This window comes from Oncorhynchus tshawytscha, unplaced genomic scaffold (assembly GCF_018296145.1).
Source record: "Oncorhynchus tshawytscha isolate Ot180627B unplaced genomic scaffold, Otsh_v2.0 Un_contig_4162_pilon_pilon, whole genome shotgun sequence".
In the NCBI taxonomy this organism is placed as follows: Eukaryota; Metazoa; Chordata; class Actinopteri; order Salmoniformes; family Salmonidae; genus Oncorhynchus; species Oncorhynchus tshawytscha.
Window position 1 is genome coordinate 175094 of NW_024609704.1, and position 20461 is coordinate 195554.

Below are 20461 nucleotides of genomic sequence, written 5' to 3' on the forward strand. Positions count from 1 at the left end.
TGGTCCTGGACAGGCAGATTGTGGTATAGCAGGGACTGTCTGGTCCTGGACAGGCAGATTGTGGTATAGCAGGGACTGTCTGGTCCTGGACAGGCAGATTGTGGTATAGCAGCGACTGACTGGTCCTGGCCAGGCAGATTGTGGTATAGCAGGGACTGTCTGGTCCTGGCCAGGCAGATTGTGGTATAGCAGGGACTGTCTGGTCCTGGCCAGGCAGATTGTGGTATAGCAGGGACTGTCTGGTCCTGGCCAGGCAGAGCATAGCCATCCTGGTTCTCTTACACATTGGTCAGTGCTCTCCGGGATCCTTGGGACTTCCCTTACCCTAAACCCTAAACTTAACCCTAACCCTCTTACATTTGAACTTCATGGGGCCCCGGATAGCACAGACCCTTACACATCACCCAGACAGGCTGTTCCATGGTGTCCTATGCAACAAACAAAAGTGTTTCCTAGAATGAAGTCTGACACGGTCCCCTGGTAATACTTTATCAGAAGCACTATGATTCCAAGAAGAGTCCGTTGAGAGATGAGAGATGAACACGAAAACGAACATCAAGAGAAGATGAACATCTCCTGTGAGTATATTGTCATCATCATGGGAGGACAGGATGTTGTAGACAGTTGGGACTAAATCATCCCTCCGAGTGCTCATATTGTTGATCACACACACACACACACACACACACACACACACACACACACACACACACACACACACACACACACACACACACACACACACACACACACACACACACACACACACACACACACACACACACACACACACACACACACACACACACCACACACACACACACACACACAGAGAGAGAGAGACAGTATACAATCCTCTGAAGTGATGTAATATGAAGCCTAATTTCATAGCTGAGTGCTCTAAGACATCAACATCCTCTTCCAACCCTCAGGAGTCAATGAACTGTTTGTCTTCAGGAGTCAATGAACTGTTTGCCTTCAAGACTCAGGAGTCAATGAACTGTTTGCCTTCAAGACTCAGGAGTCAATGAACTGTCTTCACTCATCAGGAGTCAATGAGCTGTTTGTCTTCAGGAGTCAATGAACTGTTTGTCTTCAAGACTCAGGAGTCAATGAACTGTTTGTGTTCACTCCTCAGGAGTCAATGAACTGTTTGTCTTCAAGACTCAGGAGTCAATAAACTGTTTGTCTTCAAGACTCAGGAGTCAATGAACTGTTTGTCTTCAAGACTCAGGAGTCAATGAACTGTTTGTGTTCACTCCTCAGGAGTCAATGAACTGTTTGTGTTCACTCCTCAGGAGTCAATGAACTGTTTGTGTTCACTCCTCAGGAGTCAATGAACTGTTTGTGTTCACTCCTCAGGAGTCAATGAACTGTTTGTGTTCACTCCTCAGGAGTCAATGAACTGTTTGCCTTCACTCCTCAGGAGTCAATGAACTGTTTGTGTTCACTCCTCAGGAGTCAATGAACTGTTTGTCTTCACTTCTATTGTGTCAGTACAGATGATAACTCCAGCTAGACACAGGGGACATACTAACTAAGATGTACAGGCAGTAAACTCTTTGATGATACCTTTATATAATTCCTGTTTTAAATGTTTTTGGTGATTCATGATGTGTGAAGCAGTGAAGGCCTTTACCCTTTTACAATGTTAGTCCTTTAGCCGACGCTCTTTTCCAGAGAGACTTACAGTCAGTGCATTCAGATAGCTAGGTGGGACAACCACATATCTTATCCAGAGAGACTTACAGTCAGTGCATTCAGATAGCTAGGTGAGACAACCACATATCTTATCCAGAGAGACTTACAGTCAGTGCATTCAGATAGCTAGGTGAGACAACCACATATCTTACAGTAGTTAGTATATTCAGACAGCTAGGTGGGACAACCATATATCACAGTAGTTAGTATTTTCAGATAGCTAGGTGGGACAACCACATATCACAGTAGTTAGTATATTCAGATAGCTAGGTGAGACAACCATATATCACACTCGTAAGTATATTCATCTTCAGATAGCTAGGTGAGACAACCCCAAATCACACTCGTAGTAAGTTCATTTTTTCCTCAGTAAAGTAGCTATCAGCAAGGTCAGAGCTAGTAAGAGGGAAAATAGTCAAGCTCGAGTGTTAGGTCACGAAATGCTTTTCAATATCTAAAAATTAAAATAAAAATGGAAATTATGTTGATACATTTTCAGTATTAACACAGTATATCCTACAGTATATCTTACAAAATAACAAAATACGCCATAAACCTTATCTATTGTTTATTGTAGAGTCAGTATTATTAGACTGTTACATTAATTTGTTCTTTGAGATATATGTCAGGAAGGCAGGTTGTGTAGAGAGGAGAGGGAGGATGGAGCTCGATGGCTTTTAACCGTACAGTTGCCAAGGCGCTCGAGATTTCTGACACGTGATTGGCCAAGGAGTCGATGCGCGTCCACGTGCTAGTTGTGAGAGCGCTCCCGATAGCCCAGCGCCCGTCTGCAACAGAGAGGATGGTGAAGTGAGAGGGATATCTGGGCAACCAAAAATATATTTTCCAGCCGGTGTCATTTTCCCCCGTTTTTTTCGCTTACCGGTGAGGATTTTTTTATATGGAGGTCTATGAGATGTTGTAACATTTGGTTTAAAAAAACATGCATTTGCTCCGTGTGGCTTATTTAATCAAATAGACGTTTCGTAATGATGAGGTTATTACGAGTATACTGATATAAGTAGGACACGAGACATCCGGGAAACTTTGAGAAAAAGACACTTTATATCGGAGTTGTGCCTTGACGTCACTAGTTATCACAGTCACAAAGTAAAATAACCGCCCATGTATACAATTTATCTTCTTAAAATTGGATTTTAAACCTAACCCTAACCCCACTGTTAACCTTATGGCTAACCTTAAATGATGACCAAAAAGCTAAATTAATTTGTGATAAGACATTTTGACTTTGTGGCTTTGGCCACTATTGGAAACCGTTGTGCCTGTTGTTTCACAAGCGTATCTGCCCTTGTCATTGGCTAGAATGGTCCCACCTGATCTTGCCGCCTCCGGACTGCCTTCCATTTTTGAAGACACTTATTTTCCGTTGTTAGAGCGGCCACTTGATTATCTGACCAATATAATAGATAATCTGTGTCTGACATCAAGCCCCGTTCGTGGTGTAGAGAGAAGAGAAGAGTAAAGAGGAGAGGACTGGTAGAGAGAGTGCCACAATCTGACTGCAAGCATCGATAGAAATAACGCCACATTTCCATAATTTCCAAATGAATTATCATCACATGCCTTCGACTGACAACTGACAACCTGATCTGAGGGTCTCTATCGGAACACAGAGTCTTCCTCACGGGCTGTGGTCGGGTAGGATACACCTCAAATATCTCTCGTGGTTTAGCTAGTAACACGTATTTGTTTTCTCCACCGGGGGAACGTACCGGGACAACATAGGACAGCTGTACCAGTTGCATTGCGCGCCTCACTTCAGCTATAGGAGCTGTCCCAGGTCCTGGAACCGATTATAGCTCCTAATACATTACTGGCTTTTTAGCCATTATTTATTTTGTAAAGCGAAAAACATTTGACTGAATACGTTAATGTGGGTTGTTTGCTACACTGCGCGTGTTGAGACACTAAAAGTGTCCGTTTTTAAAACCGACTAGACTAGGATACGGCCATTTAACATCATATTTGAAAAATAATGTGTCACCTTCTTCGTTGACGGTTCTAGAACATCTATGTCAAATTAGTTGATTGCTCATTTTGAGAAAAAAGTAAGTATTGTGAGGGTTATCTACACTAAGTTTTTTCGCTGAAAGGTTCAGGATTTTACATGTTTTTATTCTAAAACTAGATATTTCTAAAACAGAATACCTAAATTGTAATCCTACAATGAAACAGCCACCCAATAACTCTTCTATCTGCAGTAGGCAACAGAATTACAGTCCATGAACAGCATCCAATAAGAGTCAAGAATCGTTGTTAGCTGGACAACACACTAACAAGGCGATAACAGAGGTTCTGTAGTCTAGTCCAGCCGATCAAAACACACTGAAGACCAGTAAACTGATATTTATCTCTTGTGATTCTCTGATCCACCTCTCCGCAGACGACACCATTCTGTATACTTCTGGCCCCTCTTTGGACACGGTGTTAACAACCCTCCAGGCAAGCTTCAATGCCATACAACTCTCCTTCCGTGGCCTCCAACTGCTCTTAAACGCAAGTAAAACTAAATGCATGCTCTTCAACCGATTACTGCCTGCACCTGCCCGCCCGCCCGTCCAGAATCACTACTCTGGACGGTTCTGACTTAGAATATGTGGACAACTACAAATACCTAGGTGTCTGGTTATACTGTAAACTCTCCTTCCAGACTCACATTAAACATCTCCAATCCAAAATTAAATCTAGAATCGGCTTCCTATTTCACAACAAAGCATCCTTCACTCATGCTGCCAAACATACCCTTGTAAAACTGACCATCCTACCGATCCTCGACTTCGGCGATGTCATTTACAAAATATCCTTCAACACTCTACTCAGCAAATTAGATGCAGTCTATTACAGTACTATCCGTTTTGTCACCAAAGCCCAATACACTACCCACCACCGCGACCTGTATGCTCCCGTTGGCTGGCCCTCGCTTCATACTCGCCAAACCCACTGGCTCCAGGTCATCTAATAGTCATTGCTAGGTAAAACCCCGCCTTATCTCAGCTCACTTGTCACCAAAACAACACCCACCCGTAGCACGCGCTCCAGCAGGTATATTTCACTGGTCACCCCAAAAGCCAATTCCTACTTTGGCCGCCTTTCCTTCCAGTTCTCTGCTGCCAATGACTGGAACGAACTGCAAAAATCAATGAAGCTGGAGACTCATATCTCCCTCACTAACTTTAAGCACCAGCTGTCAGAGCAGCTCACATATCACTGCACCTGTACATAGCCCATCTGTAAATAGCACATCTATCTACCTCATCTACCTCATTTATTTATTTATCTTGCTCCTTTGCACCCCAGTATCTCTACTTGCACATTCATCATCTACACATCTATCACTCCAGTGTTTAATTGCTAAATTGTAATTATTCGCCACTACGGCCTATTTATTCCTTTACCTCCCTGATCTTACCACGTTTGCACACACTGTATATAGATTTTTCTATTGTGTTATTGACTGTACATTTGTTTATGTGTAACTCTGTGTTGTTGTTTGTGTCTCACTGCTTTGCTTTATCTTGGCCAGGTCGCAGTTGTAAATGAGAACTTGTTCTCAACTGACCTACCTGGTTAAATAAAGGTGAAATAAATTATAAAATAAAAAATCTGCTCTTTCCCATCTCTCTTCTTTCAGGAGCCCTTCACACTGCCAGGAGATCACGTTAAGTCATGGCGCAGACAAACAGTTATCGTCAGAGCAGCAATGGAGTGGCTGATGAATCCCCCAACATGCTGGTCTACAGAAAGGTAAGAAAGGCATCTAATGTAAATAACCTAATGGGTTCTGATACTTCTCCTCAGTCCCCGACCCAAATTGTTCAGGTGGTGGGTGTTGGTGCTCTTTCCATACTGGAATGATAACTCATAGATACCTGCCTTCTATGGTCATGTTTGGTCATGTCTTGGGTTTTGGATACCATAGAATCAGGGGTTTGGGGTGCTCGACTCAGTAGTTTCATCTAAAGTCCCAGGGTACAGGGCCTGGTTTCCCCATAGCGATGGAACAACCTTTGATCTGGGCCTGGTTTCCCCATAGCGATGGAACAACCTTTGACCTGGGCCTGGTTTCCCCACAGCGATGGAACTACCTTTGATCTGGGCCAGGCCCAGGTTAACGGAAGGGAATCAGCTGGTTTCATTCCAGTTGTGATTAGACTGAAGGGAATCAGCTGGTTTCATTCCAGTTGTGATTAGACTGAAGGGAATTCCAGCTGGTTTCATTAACAGTGACTGTGATTCTGTCTGAAGGACCCAGTCTTGTGGTTTCATTCCAGTGTGAGATACGTTTAATGAATCAAACTGTATTTCTGAGGCAGCCATCTTTAGCTGGGTCATAACTAGGACCAGACCTGTATTCCTGAGGCAGCCATCCAGCTGTGGATAATACCAGACCAGTGATTCCTGTCAGCCATCTTTCTGATCACTAGGACCCTGAGCCAGCCATCTTTAGCTGTGGTTACTGGGACCAGACCTGTATTCCTGAGGCAGCCATCTTTAGCTGTTATTATAATGAATCAAACCTGTATTTCTGAGGCAGCCATCTTTAGCTGTGATTATAACTAGGACCAGACCTGTATTCCTGAGGCAGCCATCTTTAGCTGTGATTATAACTAGGACCAGACCTGTATTCCTGAGGCAGCCATCTTTAGCTGTGGTCCCTAAAACTAGGACCAGACCTGAGCCAGCCATCTTTAGCTGTGGTCATAACTTTAGGACCAGACCTGTATTCCTGAGGCAGCCATCTTTAGCTGTTATTATAACTAGGACCAGACCTGTATTCCTGAGGCAGACATCTTTAGCTGTGAGGCAGACATCTTTAGCTGTAGACAGACCATTCTGAGGCAGATTATAACTAGGACCAGACCTGTATTCCTGAGGCAGCCATCTTTAGATGTGATTATAACTAGGACCAGAACTGTATTCCTGAGGCAGCCATCTTTAGCTGTGGTCCCTAAAGCTGTGATCATAACTAGGACCATAACTGAGGCACATCTTTAGCTGTGATTATAACTAGCTGTATTCCTGAGGCAGCCATCTTTAGCTGTGATTATAACTAGGACCAGACCTGTATTCCTGAGGCAGACATCTTTAGCTGTGATTATAACTAGGACCAGACCTGTATTCCTGAGGCAGCCATCTTTAGATGTGATTATAACTAGGACCAGAACTATATTCCTGAGGCAGCCATCTTTAGCTGTGGTCCCTAAATGACTGTGATCATAACTAGGACCAGAGCTGAGGCAGCCATCTTTAGCTGTGATTATAACTAGGACCAGACCTGTATTCCTGAGGCAGCCATCTTTAGCTGTGGTCATAACTAGGACCAGACCTGTATTCCTGAGGCAGACATCTTTAGCTGTGGTCATAACTAGGACCAGACCTGTATTCCTGAGGCAGCCATCTTTAGCTGTGGTCATAACTAGGACCTGACCTGTATTCCTGAGGCAGACATCTTTAGCTGTGATTATAACTAGGACCAGACCTGTATTCCTGAGGCAGCCATCTTTAGCTGTGATCATAGCTAGGACCAGACCTGTATTCCTGAGGCAGACATCTTTAGCTGTGGTCATAACTAGGACCTGACCTGAGGCAGACATCTTTAGCTGTGATTATAACTAGGACCAGACCTGTATTCCTGAGGCAGACATCTTTAGCTGTGGTCATAACTAGGACCAGACCTGTATTCCTGAGGCAGACATCTTTAGCTGTGATTATAACTAGGACCAGACCTGTATTCCTGAGGCAGACATCTTTAGCTGTGGTCATAACTAGGACCAGACCTGAGGCAGACATCTTTAGCTGTGGTCATAACTAGGACCAGACCTGTATTCCTGAGGCAGACATCTTTGAGGCAGCCATCTTTGCTTATTATAACTAGGACTAGAGCTGAGGCAGCCATCTTTAGCTGTGATTATAACTAGGACCAGACCTGTATTCCTGAGGCAGACATCTTTAGCTGTGATTATAACTAGGACCAGACCTGTATTCCTGAGGCAGCCATCTTTAGATGTGATTATAACTAGGACCAGACCTATATTCCTGAGGCAGCCATCTTTAGCTGTGGTCCCTAAATAACTGTGATCATAACTAGGACCAGAGCTGAGGCAGCCATCTTTAGCTGTGATTATAACTAGGACCAGACCTGTATTCCTGAGGCAGCCATCTTTAGCTGTGGTCATAACTAGGACCAGACCTGTATTCCTGAGGCAGACATCTTTAGCTGTGATTATAACTAGGACCAGACCTGTATTCCTGAGGCAGACATCTTTAGCTGTGATTATAACTAGGACCAGACCTGTATTCCTGAGGCAGACATCTTTAGCTGTGGTCATAACTAGGACCAGACCTGTATTCCTGAGGCAGCCATCTGAGGCAGCCATCTTTAGCTGTGATCATAACTAGGACCAGACCTGTATTCCTGAGGCAGACATCTTTAGCTGTGATTATAACTAGGACCAGACCTGTATTCCTGAGGCAGACATCTTTAGCTGTGATTATAACTAGACCAGACCAGACCTGAGGCAGACATCTTTAGCTGTGGTCATAACTAGGACCAGACCTGAGGCAGACATCTTTAGCTGTGGTCATAACTAGGACCAGACCTGACATCTTTATTCCTGACCAGAGGCAGACATCTTTAGCTGTGATTATAACTAGGACCAGACCTGAGGCAGACATCTTTAGCTGTGGTCATAACTAGGACCAGACCTGTATTCCTGAGGCAGACATCTTTAGCTGTGATTATAACTAGGACCAGACCTGAGGCAGACATCTTTAGCTGTGGTCATAACTAGGACCAGACCTGTATTCCTGAGGCAGACATCTTTAGCTGTGATTATAACTAGGACCAGACCTGTATTCCTGAGGCAGACATCTTTAGCTGTGGTCATAACTAGGACCAGACCTGAGGCAGACATCTTTAGCTGTGGTCATAACTAGGACCAGACCTGTATTCCTGAGGCAGACATCTTTAGCTGTGATCATAACTAGGACCAGACCTGAGGCAGACATCTTTAGCTGTGGTCATAACTAGGACCAGACCTGTATTCCTGAGGCAGACATCTTTAGCTGTGGTCATAACTAGGACCTGAGGAGACCTGTATTAGGACCAGACCTGAGGCAGACATCTTTAGCTGTGGTCATAACTAGGACCAGACCTGTATTCCTGAGGCAGACATCTTTAGCTGTGGTCATAACTAGGACCAGACCTGTATTCCTGAGGCAGACATCTTTAGCTGTGATTATAACTAGGACCAGACCTGTATTCCTGAGGCAGCCATCTTTAGATGTGATTATAACTAGGACCAGACCTGAGGCAGACATCTTTAGCTGTGATCATAACTAGGACCAGACCTGTATTCCTGAGGCAGACATCTTTAGCTGTGGTCATAACTAGGACCTGACCTGAGGCAGACATCTTTAGCTGTGGTCATAACTAGGACCAGACCTGTATTCCTGAGGCAGACATCTTTAGCTGTGATTATAACTAGGACCAGACCTGAGGCAGACATCTTTAGCTGTGGTCATAACTAGGACCAGACCTGTATTCCTGAGGCAGACATCTTTAGCTGTGGTCATAACTAGGACCAGACCTGTATTCCTGAGGCAGACATCTTTAGCTGTGGTCATAACTAGGACCAGACCTGAGGCAGACATCTTTAGCTGTGGTCATAACTAGGACCAGACCTGTATTCCTGAGGCAGCCATCTTTAGCTGTGGTCATAACTAGGACCAGACCTGTATTCCTGAGGCAGACATCTTTAGCTGTGGTCATAACTAGGACCAGAGACCTGAGGCAGCCATCTTTAGCTGTGGTCATAACTAGGACCAGACCTGAGGCAGACATCTTTAGCTGTGGTCATAACTAGGACCAGACCTGTATTCCTGAGGCAGACATCTTTAGCTGTGGTCATAACTAGGACCAGACCTGTATTCCTGAGGCAGACATCTTTAGCTGTGGTCATAACTAGGACCAGACCTGAGGCAGACATCTTTAGCTGTGATTATAACTAGGACCAGACCTGTATTCCTGAGGCAGCCATCTTTAGCTGTGATTATAACTAGGACCAGACCTGTATTCCTGAGGCAGCCATCTTTAGCTGTGATTATAACTAGGACCAGACCTGTATTCCTGAGGCAGACATCTTTAGCTGTGGTCATAACTAGGACCAGACCTGAGGCAGCCATCTTTAGCTGTGATTATAACTAGGACCAGACCTGTATTCCTGAGGCAGACATCTTTAGCTGTGATTATAACTAGGACCAGACCTGTATTCCTGAGGCAGACATCTTTAGCTGTGATTATAACTAGGACCAGAGACCTGAGGCAGACATCTTTAGCTGTGATCATAACTAGGACCAGACCTGAGGCAGACATCTTTAGCTGTGATTATAACTAGGACCAGACCTGAGGCAGACATCTTTAGCTGTGATTATAACTAGGACCAGACCTGAGGCAGACATCTTTAGCTGTGATTATAACTAGGACCAGACCTGAGGCAGACATCTTTAGCTGTGGTCATAACTAGGACCAGACCTGAGGCAGACATCTTTAGCTGTGATTATAACTAGGACCAGACCTGAGGCAGACATCTTTAGCTGTGATTATAACTAGGACCAGACCTGAGGCAGACATCTTTAGCTGTGATTATAACTAGGACCAGACCTGAGGCAGACATCTTTAGCTGTGATTATAACTAGGACCAGACCTGAGGCAGACATCTTTAGCTGTGGTCATAACTAGGACCAGACCTGAGGCAGACATCTTTAGCTGTGATTATAACTAGGACCAGACCTGAGGCAGACATCTTTAGCTGTGGTCATAACTAGGACCAGACCTGAGGCAGACATCTTTAGCTGTGGTCCCTAAATGACTGTGTAATGTGTAATGACACTTCACTTTCCTCAAGCTGATCCTCTCCAACGGACTTGGATGTTGTAGCTAAATACCTGTCAGTTAGAGGAAGTTTAAGGAGCAACGTATTTAAGTTGATCATGTTGTGACGTGGAAGTATTTGTCTGTTGGTGGTGAGCGAACTTGTTCAACGAAAATATGGAATATATTTGTTGTCTTAAGGGGGAAGGTGTTACAGGCTTTGGTTTTTCCATTTATGTTTTGAAGTTGGACGTTCGCACGTGGGACTCACCGATCGGCGTCACCTCGTTAGTCAGTATGTGTTACACCTGTGCTGGTTTGCCATCTCACTAGTGGGAATGTGTTTCACCTGTGCTGGCCCAGGTGCTATTTAAGAGCGGCTGGCCCAGGTGATATGTAAGAGCGACTGGCCCAGGTGATATTTAAGAGCGGCTGGCCCAGGTGATATGTAAGAGCGACTGGCCCAGGTGATATGTAAGAGCGACTGGCCCAGGTGATATTTAAGAGCGACTGGCCCAGGTGATATTTAAGAGCGGCTGGCCCAGGTGATATGTAAGAGCGACTGGCCCAGGTGATATTTAAGAGGTGCGGCTGGCCCAGGTGAGGTATTTAAGAGCGGCTGGCCCAGGTGATATTTAAGAGCGACTGGCCCAGGTGATATTTAAGAGCGGCTGGCCCAGGTGATATTTAAGAGCGGCTGGCCCAGGTGATATTTAAGAGCGGCTGGCCCAGGTGAGGTATTTAAGAGCGGCTGGCCCAGGTGATATTTAAGAGCGACTGGCCCAGGTGATATTTAAGAGCGGCTGGCCCAGGTGATATTTAAGAGCGGCTGGCCCAGGTGATATTTACTGGCCCAGGTGATTTTAAGAGCGCTGGCCCAGGTGATATTTAAGAGCGGCTGGCCCAGGTGGCTGGCCCAGGTGATATTTAAGAGCGGCTGGCCCAGGTGAGCGGCTGGCCCAGGTGATATTTAAGAGCGGCTGGCCCAGGTGATATTTAAGAGCGGCTGGCCCAGGTGATATTTAAGAGCGGCTGGCCCAGGTGAGGTGATTTAAGAGCGGCTGGCCCAGGTGATATTTAAGAGCGGCTGGCCCAGGTGATATTTAAGAGCGGCTGGCCCAGGTGATATTTAAGAGCGGCTGGCCCAGGTGATATTTAAGAGCGGCTGGCCCAGGTGATATTTAAGAGCGGCTGGCCCAGGTGATATTTAAGAGCGGCTGGCCCAGGTGATATTTAAGAGCGGCTGGCCCAGGTGATATTTAAGAGCGGCTGGCCCAGGTGATATTTAAGAGCGGCTGGCCCAGGTGATATTTAAGAGCGGCTGGCCCAGGTGATATTTAAGAGCGGCTGGCCCAGGTGATATTTAAGAGCGGCTGGCCCAGGTGATATTTAAGAGCGGCTGGCCCAGGTGATATTTAAGAGCGGCTGGCCCAGGTGATATTTAAGAGCTGGCTGGCCCAGGTGATATTTAAGAGCGGCTGGCCCAGGTGATATTTAAGAGCGGCTGGCCCAGGTGATATTTAAGAGCGGCTGGCCCAGGGCTCCAGTTGTCTTTTGTTTCAAATATTTTTATTAAACACACAAGAATGGTGTATAGGTATACAAGACAGGTATACAATTCTTATCTAAACATAAAAGAGCAGACAGGAACAACAAGACCCAGAGTTCTGGGTGCAGAACAAATAATACAAAACACGACATACAAAACGAGGACATGTAGAAAGAAAGAGGGAAGATGTCCCCCCCCCCCACCTGCTCAGGTGGTAGGGCCAGCACACGCTGCCCAAAGGTAGATTAAAATATTACAATTGAGAGTGTGTTAATAAGTACAAATTCACAGCGCCGACTCGTCCAAGTAGGAGAGGAAAGGCTGCCAGATTTGATCAAATGTTGATAATTTATTGTTCAGAATATATCTAATTCTTTCTAAGTGTACAGTGTTTGCCAATTCACTGAGCCATAATTTAGTAGAGGGCGCTTCCCTCCTTTTCCAAAACAACAAGATTCGTTTTTTTGCCGAGATGAGACCATACGAGATGAGTTGTTTTTGGGGGTTGGTTAATCCGTTTAGGGACTCAGATACTCCCAGGATTATCAGAAGCGGGTCTGGATCTATTGAAGTCTCCAAAACTTCAGAGAGGATCCTAAAAATTCCACACCAATAACCATGCAAGCTAGAGCATAGGGCAAAGCAGTGGAGTAGTGTACCCTGCCGTAGCCTGACATTTATCACATGTAGGGGATGTGTCAGGAAATATCCTATGCAGTTTAGTTTTGGAATAGTGTAATCTGTGTAATACCTTGAATTGTATGAGACGATGTCTGGAATTAATGGAGCATGTGTGGATATACTCCAAGCTCTCTTCCCAGTCTGCCACTGAGATGTCAGTCCCTAGTTCTTCCTCCCATTTTGCCTTGATGGCATCAGTAGAAGGTGTGCTAACAGATTGAAAAGCATCATATAGACGCGATATCAGTTTATCTGAGGTGGGGCATATCTTTATGCATCCGTCAAACATGGAAGGTTTAGCATTCCCAAATGTTGGGAGGTGTTTTCTAACGTAGTCTCTAATTTGTAGGTATCTGAAAAAATTACTTCTGGGAAGATTATAAGTTTCCCTCAGCAGCTCAAAGGAAGCAAAGGTCCCTTCTAAGTATAAATCCCCTATGGTACTTATCCCCAGCTCTCCCCATCGCTCAAAGGTGTTATCAAGGTTAGAAGGGGCAAAGGAGGGATTCCTGGCGACAGGGAGCATGAATGACATTGGTCTGAGCTCAAAGTGGACTTTAATTTGCTTCCAGATTCGGACTGTGCTATGTATTATAGGATTGTTACAATAAAGTGACATCTCCAGATTGACAGGTGACAAAATCACAGCGCCAATAGAGAAGGGGTGACACCTCACGCTCCATACTAAGCCAGCTGGATGCCGGGAGTACGTCATCCAACAGAAACGTAACAATGCGGAGGTTAGCGGCCCAGTAATAAAATATAACATTTGGGAGAGACAATCCTCCTTCCATCTTGGATTTACAGAGGTGTTTTTTACCTATCCTGTGTGTTTTATAATCCCAGATGAAAGGATTGATAATTGAGTCCAGTTGTTTATGAAAGGATTTAGGTATGAATACTGGGATGTTCTGATATAGGTAGAGCAGTTGTGGGAGGAAGACCATTTTAATGGCATTAATTCTTCCGAGCAGAGAAATTGGGAGAGTTCTCCAAAATAGTATGTTTGCTTTGAGTTTTTGTATCAGAAAGGGGAAATTCTCTTTAAATAGTAAGGAGTATTGTTTGGTAACTACAATTCCTAGGTAGGTAAACTTTTCTGAAGATAACTAAATGGGAGATGTTCTAGCCAGGAGGTATTTTGCGACCTTATGGGCATTAATTCACTCTTGTTCCAATTTATTCTGTATCCCGAGAAGGTACCAAACAAATTGACCACATCAAGAATAGCTGGGATACTAGCCTGGGGTTCTGTTACATAGAGGAGGATGTCATCTGCGTATAGGGAGATCTTATTTAAAGTATCTTTAGTATTATAGCCGTGTATTGCTGCATGAGATCTAATCGTCTGAGCGAGCGGTTCGATAATTAGGGCGAAGAGCATAGGCGACAGTGCACAACCCTGCCTTGTCCCCCTGTTGAGGTTAAATCGGGGCGACAATGATTGGTTAGTGAGTATTCTGGCACAGGGGTTCCTATATAAAAGCTGGATCCAATTTATGAACCTATCTCCAATATTAAATTTCTGTAGGACCTTGAATAGATAGGGCCACTCAACTTGGTCAAAGGCCTTTTCGGCGTCAAGAGATATGACGGCAAGGTCCACGTTGGGTAACCTCTGAGAATACATAATATTGAAGAGGCGCCTGAGATTGAAGAATGAGTTTCTGTTAGGGATAAAGCCGGTCTGATCCGAATGGACCAATTTGCCAATTAAAGTGCTAAGCCTGTTAGCCAGAGTTTTTGCTAAAATCTTTTGGTCTGTATTAAGGAGATATATTGATCTGTATGACCCTACCTCTTCTGGATCTTTACCCTTCTTATGTATAACTGTAATGAACGCTTCGTCCAAAGTAGAAGGGAGAGCTCCATCCTCATTGGCCTGAATCAACATTTTGTGCAGATAGGGGGAGAGCATGTTGCTGAATGTTTTATAGAATTCACCAGGGTATCCATCTGGGCCCGGGGTCTTGCCACTCTTTAGAGATTTAATTGTTTCTCGGATTTCATCAAGAGATATTTCCTTATTCAGGAAGTTAGAATCTTCCTGGTTCAGGGCAGGAAGATTACAGTCCTCCAAAAATGTTTGCATAATTAAGGGGTTAGGATCCGCTTTAGATGTATATAGAGTCTCATAAAACTGCCGGAATCTGTCATTAATGTCTTTGGGGGAAGAGAGTAATTCCCCAGATGCAGATTTAACCCTGTGAATCATTCGGTCACTCACATTTTTTCGAAGTCGTCTGGTATAATATTTTTGCTTGGCATAGAGAAAAGATTTAGCAATTTTAGCTGAGAGAATCTGATTATATTCAAATTTTAAAGAGGTAATTTTTTTATGTTTCTCCATAGATGGGTGCCTAGCATTCTCCCTATCCAGTAAGTGAATTTGTCCCTCTAGTTCTTCCAGTTTTCCTCTGTTTTGCCTACTCCTGGCAGCCTGAAAGGAGATGATACAGCCTCTCAGATAAGCCTTCAGTGTTTCCCACAATAATGCTGGGGAGGTCTCTGTGTTGTCGTTGGTATCAAAGAAAAATTTAATTTGGTCTTTAAGATATTCACAGAATGTTGGTTCTGTGAGGAGCTGAGGATTCAACCTCCAGACCTTCTCGTTTGGTACAATGTCACCCAATCTCAGGGAGAAGGTGAGTGGACTGTGGTCCGAGATTATAATATCATGATACCTCACATTACAGGTATAGGGGAGTAGTCTAGCATCCAACAAAAAGTAGTCAATTCGAGTGTAAACCTTGTGAACATGAGAGTAAAAGGAGTATTCCCTACCCGTAGGGTTAGCGATCCTCCATATATCAAATAAGTTAGATTTTTTTATGTAGGTATTCAAGAATTTGCTTGAATAGGAGGTAGGGGTTCGCCGGGTAGAGGATCTATCCAAATATTGGTCTAGCACACAGTTAAGGTCCCCTCCAATGACCAGGTTAGTATGGGAGATATCTGGAATCAGGGCAAGGACTCTTTTGAAAAAAGAGGGGTTGTCAATGTTTGGCCCATAGATATTTAGTAGAGTTACTGAGGTAGAGTGGATTTCTCCTATTGCGATCACATACCGACCCTCTTTATCCGCAATAGTGGTTTTATGTAGAAAGGGAATTCCTTTCCGTACCAGAATCGCTGTGCCTCTCGTTTTGGCAGAGAAGTTAGAGTGATACACTTGCCCCACCCACCTACACTTAAGTCTGCTATGAGAGTTATTCTTCAGATGGGTTTCTTGCAAAAATATAATATCAGACGAGAGTGCTTTCAAGTGGGCTAGGACCTTGCCCCTCCTAATTGGTTCGTTTAAACCCTTGACATTCCAGGAAGTGAATGTAAGCCCTCCCTCCTCTCGTTTGTAGTTCCTATGGTGGCCTGCATACCATGTAACTTGATAAAAAGGTAAGAAAGCGCACCAAACCATCACGATCAGCATATGTAGCACCTACACCCGAGCAGTATCCAGCCCACCCCTCCCCCCCTGCAAGCACCTTTACTTCCCACCCTGTTCCCCTAATTTCCCCAACACTTACCCCCATCAACCCACATTTAACAGGCATGTACAAACAGGAGAGAAAAAAAAGGAAAAATAATAATAATAAACACATTGTCTGGCTGATGCCAAAAAAGCACGGCGCAACCTCGAACAAAAGGTAAAACAAAAATAAAATCCCAACTATACGTTCACCTCTCACTATCCTAGAACTTCTACTAACATATGAACTGAGGAGGCTCCCGCGAGTTAAGTGTTCAGTTAGCATCTAATAAACCTAAACCGAATAAATTGCAACTTAAACATATTGCGCATTTAAGCGTCATCCTGGGTCAATCCCAGAGATAAGTAAGATATAGCCTCAAGATAATATTGCTAAGCACTGCCGGTCAAAAAATAAACCATCCGCAACCGACCTAGTCAGCCGTACCTTTACATACTGTGGGTCAGGAGATCGTACCTTTACATACTGTGGGTCAGGAGATCATACCTTTACATACTGTGGGTCAGGAGATCGTACCTTTACATACTGTGGGTCAGGAGATCGTACCTTTACATACTGTGGGTCAGGAGATCGTACCTTTACATACTGTGGGTCAGGAGATCGTACCTTTACATACTGTGGGTCAGGAGATCGTACCTTTACATACTGTGGGTCAGGAGATCGTACCTTTACATACTGTGGGTCAGGAGATCGTACCTTTACATACTGTGGGTCAGGAGATCGTACCTTTACATACTGTGGGTCAGGAGATCGTACCTTTACATACTGTGGGTCAGGAGATCGGAACAAGGATTTGTTCAATTAAACGTTCCCCCCATAAAAAAAACATGTTTGATAAAAAATAAGTAAAAATATATACCTTATATATATATACACATACATACATATATATATATATATATACGCACACACATACACACATACATACACACACACACACACATACAGTGCCTTGCGAAAGTATTCGGCCCCCTTGAACTTTGCGACCTTTTGCCACATTTCAAGCTTCAAACATAAAGATATAAAACTGTATTTTTTTGTGAAGAATCAACAACAAGTGGGACACAATCATGAAGTGGAACGACATTTATTGGATATTTCAAACTTTTTTAACAAATCAAAAACTGTAAAATTGGGCGTGCAAAATTATTCAGCCCCCTTAAGTTAATACTTTGTAGCGCCACCTTTTGCTGCGATTACAGCTGTAAGTCGCTTGGGGTATGTCTCTATCAGTTTTGCACATCGAGAGACTGACATTTTTTCCCATTCCTCCTTGCAAAACAGCTCGAGCTCAGTGAGGTTGGATGGAGAGCATTTGTGAACAGCAGTTTTCAGTTCTTTCCACAGATTCTCGATTGGATTCAGGTCTGGACTTTGACTTGGCCATTCTAACACCTGAATATGTTTATTTTTGAACCATTCCATTGTAGATTTTGCTTTATGTTTTGGATCATTGTCTTTTTGGAAGACAAATCTCCGTCCCAGTCTCAGGTCTTTTGCAGACTCCATCAGGTTTTCTTCCAGAATGGTCCTGTATTTGGCTCCATCCATCTTCCCATCAATTTTAACCATCTTCCCTGTCCCTGCTGAAGGGCCCAAACCATGATGCTGCCACCACCATGTTTGACAGTGGGGATGGTGTGTTCAGGGTGATGAGCTGTGTTGCTTTTACGCCAAACATAACGTTTTGCATTGTTGCCAAAAAGTTCAATTTTGGGTTCATCTGACCAGAGCACCTTCTTCCACATGTTTGGTTTGTCTCCCAGGTGGCTTGTGGCAAACTTTAAACAACACTTTTTATGGATATCTTTAAGAAATGGCTTTCTTCTTGCCACTCTTCCATAAAGGCCAGATTTGTGCAATATACGACTGATTGTTGTCCTATGGACAGAGTCTCCCACCTCTGCTGTAGATCTCTGCAGTTCATCCAGAGTGATCATGGGCCTCTTGGCTGCATCTCTGATCAGTCTTCTCCTTGTATGAGCTGAAAGTTTAGAGGGACGGCCAGGTCTTGGTAGATTTGCAGTGGTCTGATACTCCTTCCATTTCAATATTATCACTTGCACAGTGCTCCTTGGGATGTTTAAAGCTTGGGAAATCTTTTTGTATCCAAATCCGGCTTTAAACTTCTTCACAACAGTATCTCGGACCTGCCTGGTGTGTTCCTTGTTCTTCATGATGCTCTCTGCGCTTTTAACGGACCTCTGAGACTATCACAGTGCAGGTGCATTTATACGGAGACTTGATTACACACAGGTGGATTGTATTTATCATCATTAGTCATTTAGGTCAACATTGGATCAATCAGAGATCCTCACTGAACTTCTGGAGAGAGTTTGCTGCACTGAAAGTAAAGGGGCTGAATAATTTTGCACACCCAATTTTTCAGTTTTTGATTTGTTAAAAAAGTTTGAAATATCCAATAAATGTCATTCCACTTCATGATTGTGTCCCACTTGTTGTTGATTCTTCACAAAAAAATACAGTTTTATATCTTTATGTTTGAAGCCTGAAATGTGGCAAAAGGTCGCAAAGTTCAAGGGGGCCGAATACTTTCGCAAGGCACTGTATATATACATACATACACACACATACCTATATATACATATATATACATACATACACACACATCCATACATATACATGTATGTATACATACCCACACAAAAAAATCATATATAAAAATATATATTTAAAGAATATGTATATACATCCATATGCACACATACACATACAAACATTCATACCCCAGAATAACAATCTACACTGATTTAAAATATACACATACATAATACTAAAATGCTAAGAGAAAACAGTAATAAAGTACAAATAGTAATTTTATTTACGCACACCTACACAGACATAAGCACTACAGAGGGCTGGTGGGACTCTAGTCGGGAGAGAGGCCCACGGCCAGACAAAGGCAGAACGGCACAAAACATCAACTTGCTAACCAGGCGTCTGCCCCCTCCCAACCATCACCCCCAGTCCCCTGCAAGCAATAAATAAATGGTATGGTAGTAAGAGTGATGTAAGGATTGTAAAATAAATAACGAAACAAAACACAAGTGGGGGAATATAAGTATATCTGTCCGAAGGTGTCAGTGATCAAACCTGGAAGTAAAAAATATGCATCGCTGAGCACAGCCTGGATGAAAGTGAATTTAACGTTAAATGAGAGCTCTGACCGCCATCCATTGGTCTGCTCAGCGTCTTACATGCTCGGTAGCCCTTGTTGAGCCCGTTTAATATATTTTCACCCAATATGGTATAGTATGGATTCGAGTCCATGAGCAGACCCTGACACGCAATAACAAGGCACTCTAACCTGTACGGGGGATTGGTGTATATCCCCGGATAAACTTCTCTGCGTCCAAAACCGAGGAGAGACAAATCTTCTCACCGGAAGGCGGGGTAATTCTTAGTCTTGCAGGGAAGAGTAAGGCTGGGCGAAGATGGAGTTTGTAGAGTTTGGTCATGACATCTCTGTAGTCGGCGCAATGCTTTGCCACATCGGGCGCATGATCCTTATAGACACGGAATGGATGCCCTTTATGTGACAGGTTGCCCCTCATTCGAGCTTCACGCAGGATAAGATCCTTGGTCTTGAAACTGTGACAACAGATTATTACTGGGCGAGGACGTTGGCCCGGTCCAGGCACTGGGACAAGGGAGCGATGTGCGCGGTCCAGCTGGGGATTCGAATCCAAAACATCCGATCCCATTGTATCCTTCAATAGCTTGGCGAAGAAGTCGGAGGGCGAGAGCCCGCCTCTATCCCCTCTGCCAGACCAACAACGCGAAGGTTATTACGTCTGGATCGGCCCTCCAGGTCCACCACTTTCACAGAAAGCCTCTGCACACTATCCTGCAATGACGTGCATAGCTTCTCTAACTCGTCGATCCTACCAGCGTTGAATTCAGAAGCTTTCTCAAGGTCCACAATACTCTGGCCATGCGAAGCGACCGTTCGAATGACTCTCTCGATTTTGGTGTCCAGTTCAGCAATAGTGGCCTTAAGATCCTCAGCTATAGCAACACGTAGCTCCCCCAAAGCCCGGGTAAGTTCTGTAAGTGTCACGTTGTTGCATGTGCCTCCCGCCATGTCTGTCTCGTTGTTTAGTGGGGAGTAGGCCTCCAGCTGTC

The 20461-nt window shown here is 44.1% G+C and overlaps 1 protein-coding gene across 1 annotated transcript in view; it reads left to right on the forward strand.

Moving 5' to 3' along the window:
- The first annotated feature begins 3137 nt into the window (after window positions 1-3137).
- The window catches only part of rgs7b (regulator of G protein signaling 7b), a 143567-nt gene continuing 126243 nt past the window's right edge, over window positions 3138-20461 (forward strand). Inside the window, exons 1-2 of the mRNA XM_042317120.1 lie at window positions 3138-3360; window positions 5354-5466. Of these exons, the coding sequence (XP_042173054.1) occupies window positions 5389-5466 (78 nt within the window). The 5' untranslated portion in view covers window positions 3138-3360; window positions 5354-5388. The remainder of the gene's footprint in view (window positions 3361-5353; window positions 5467-20461) is intronic.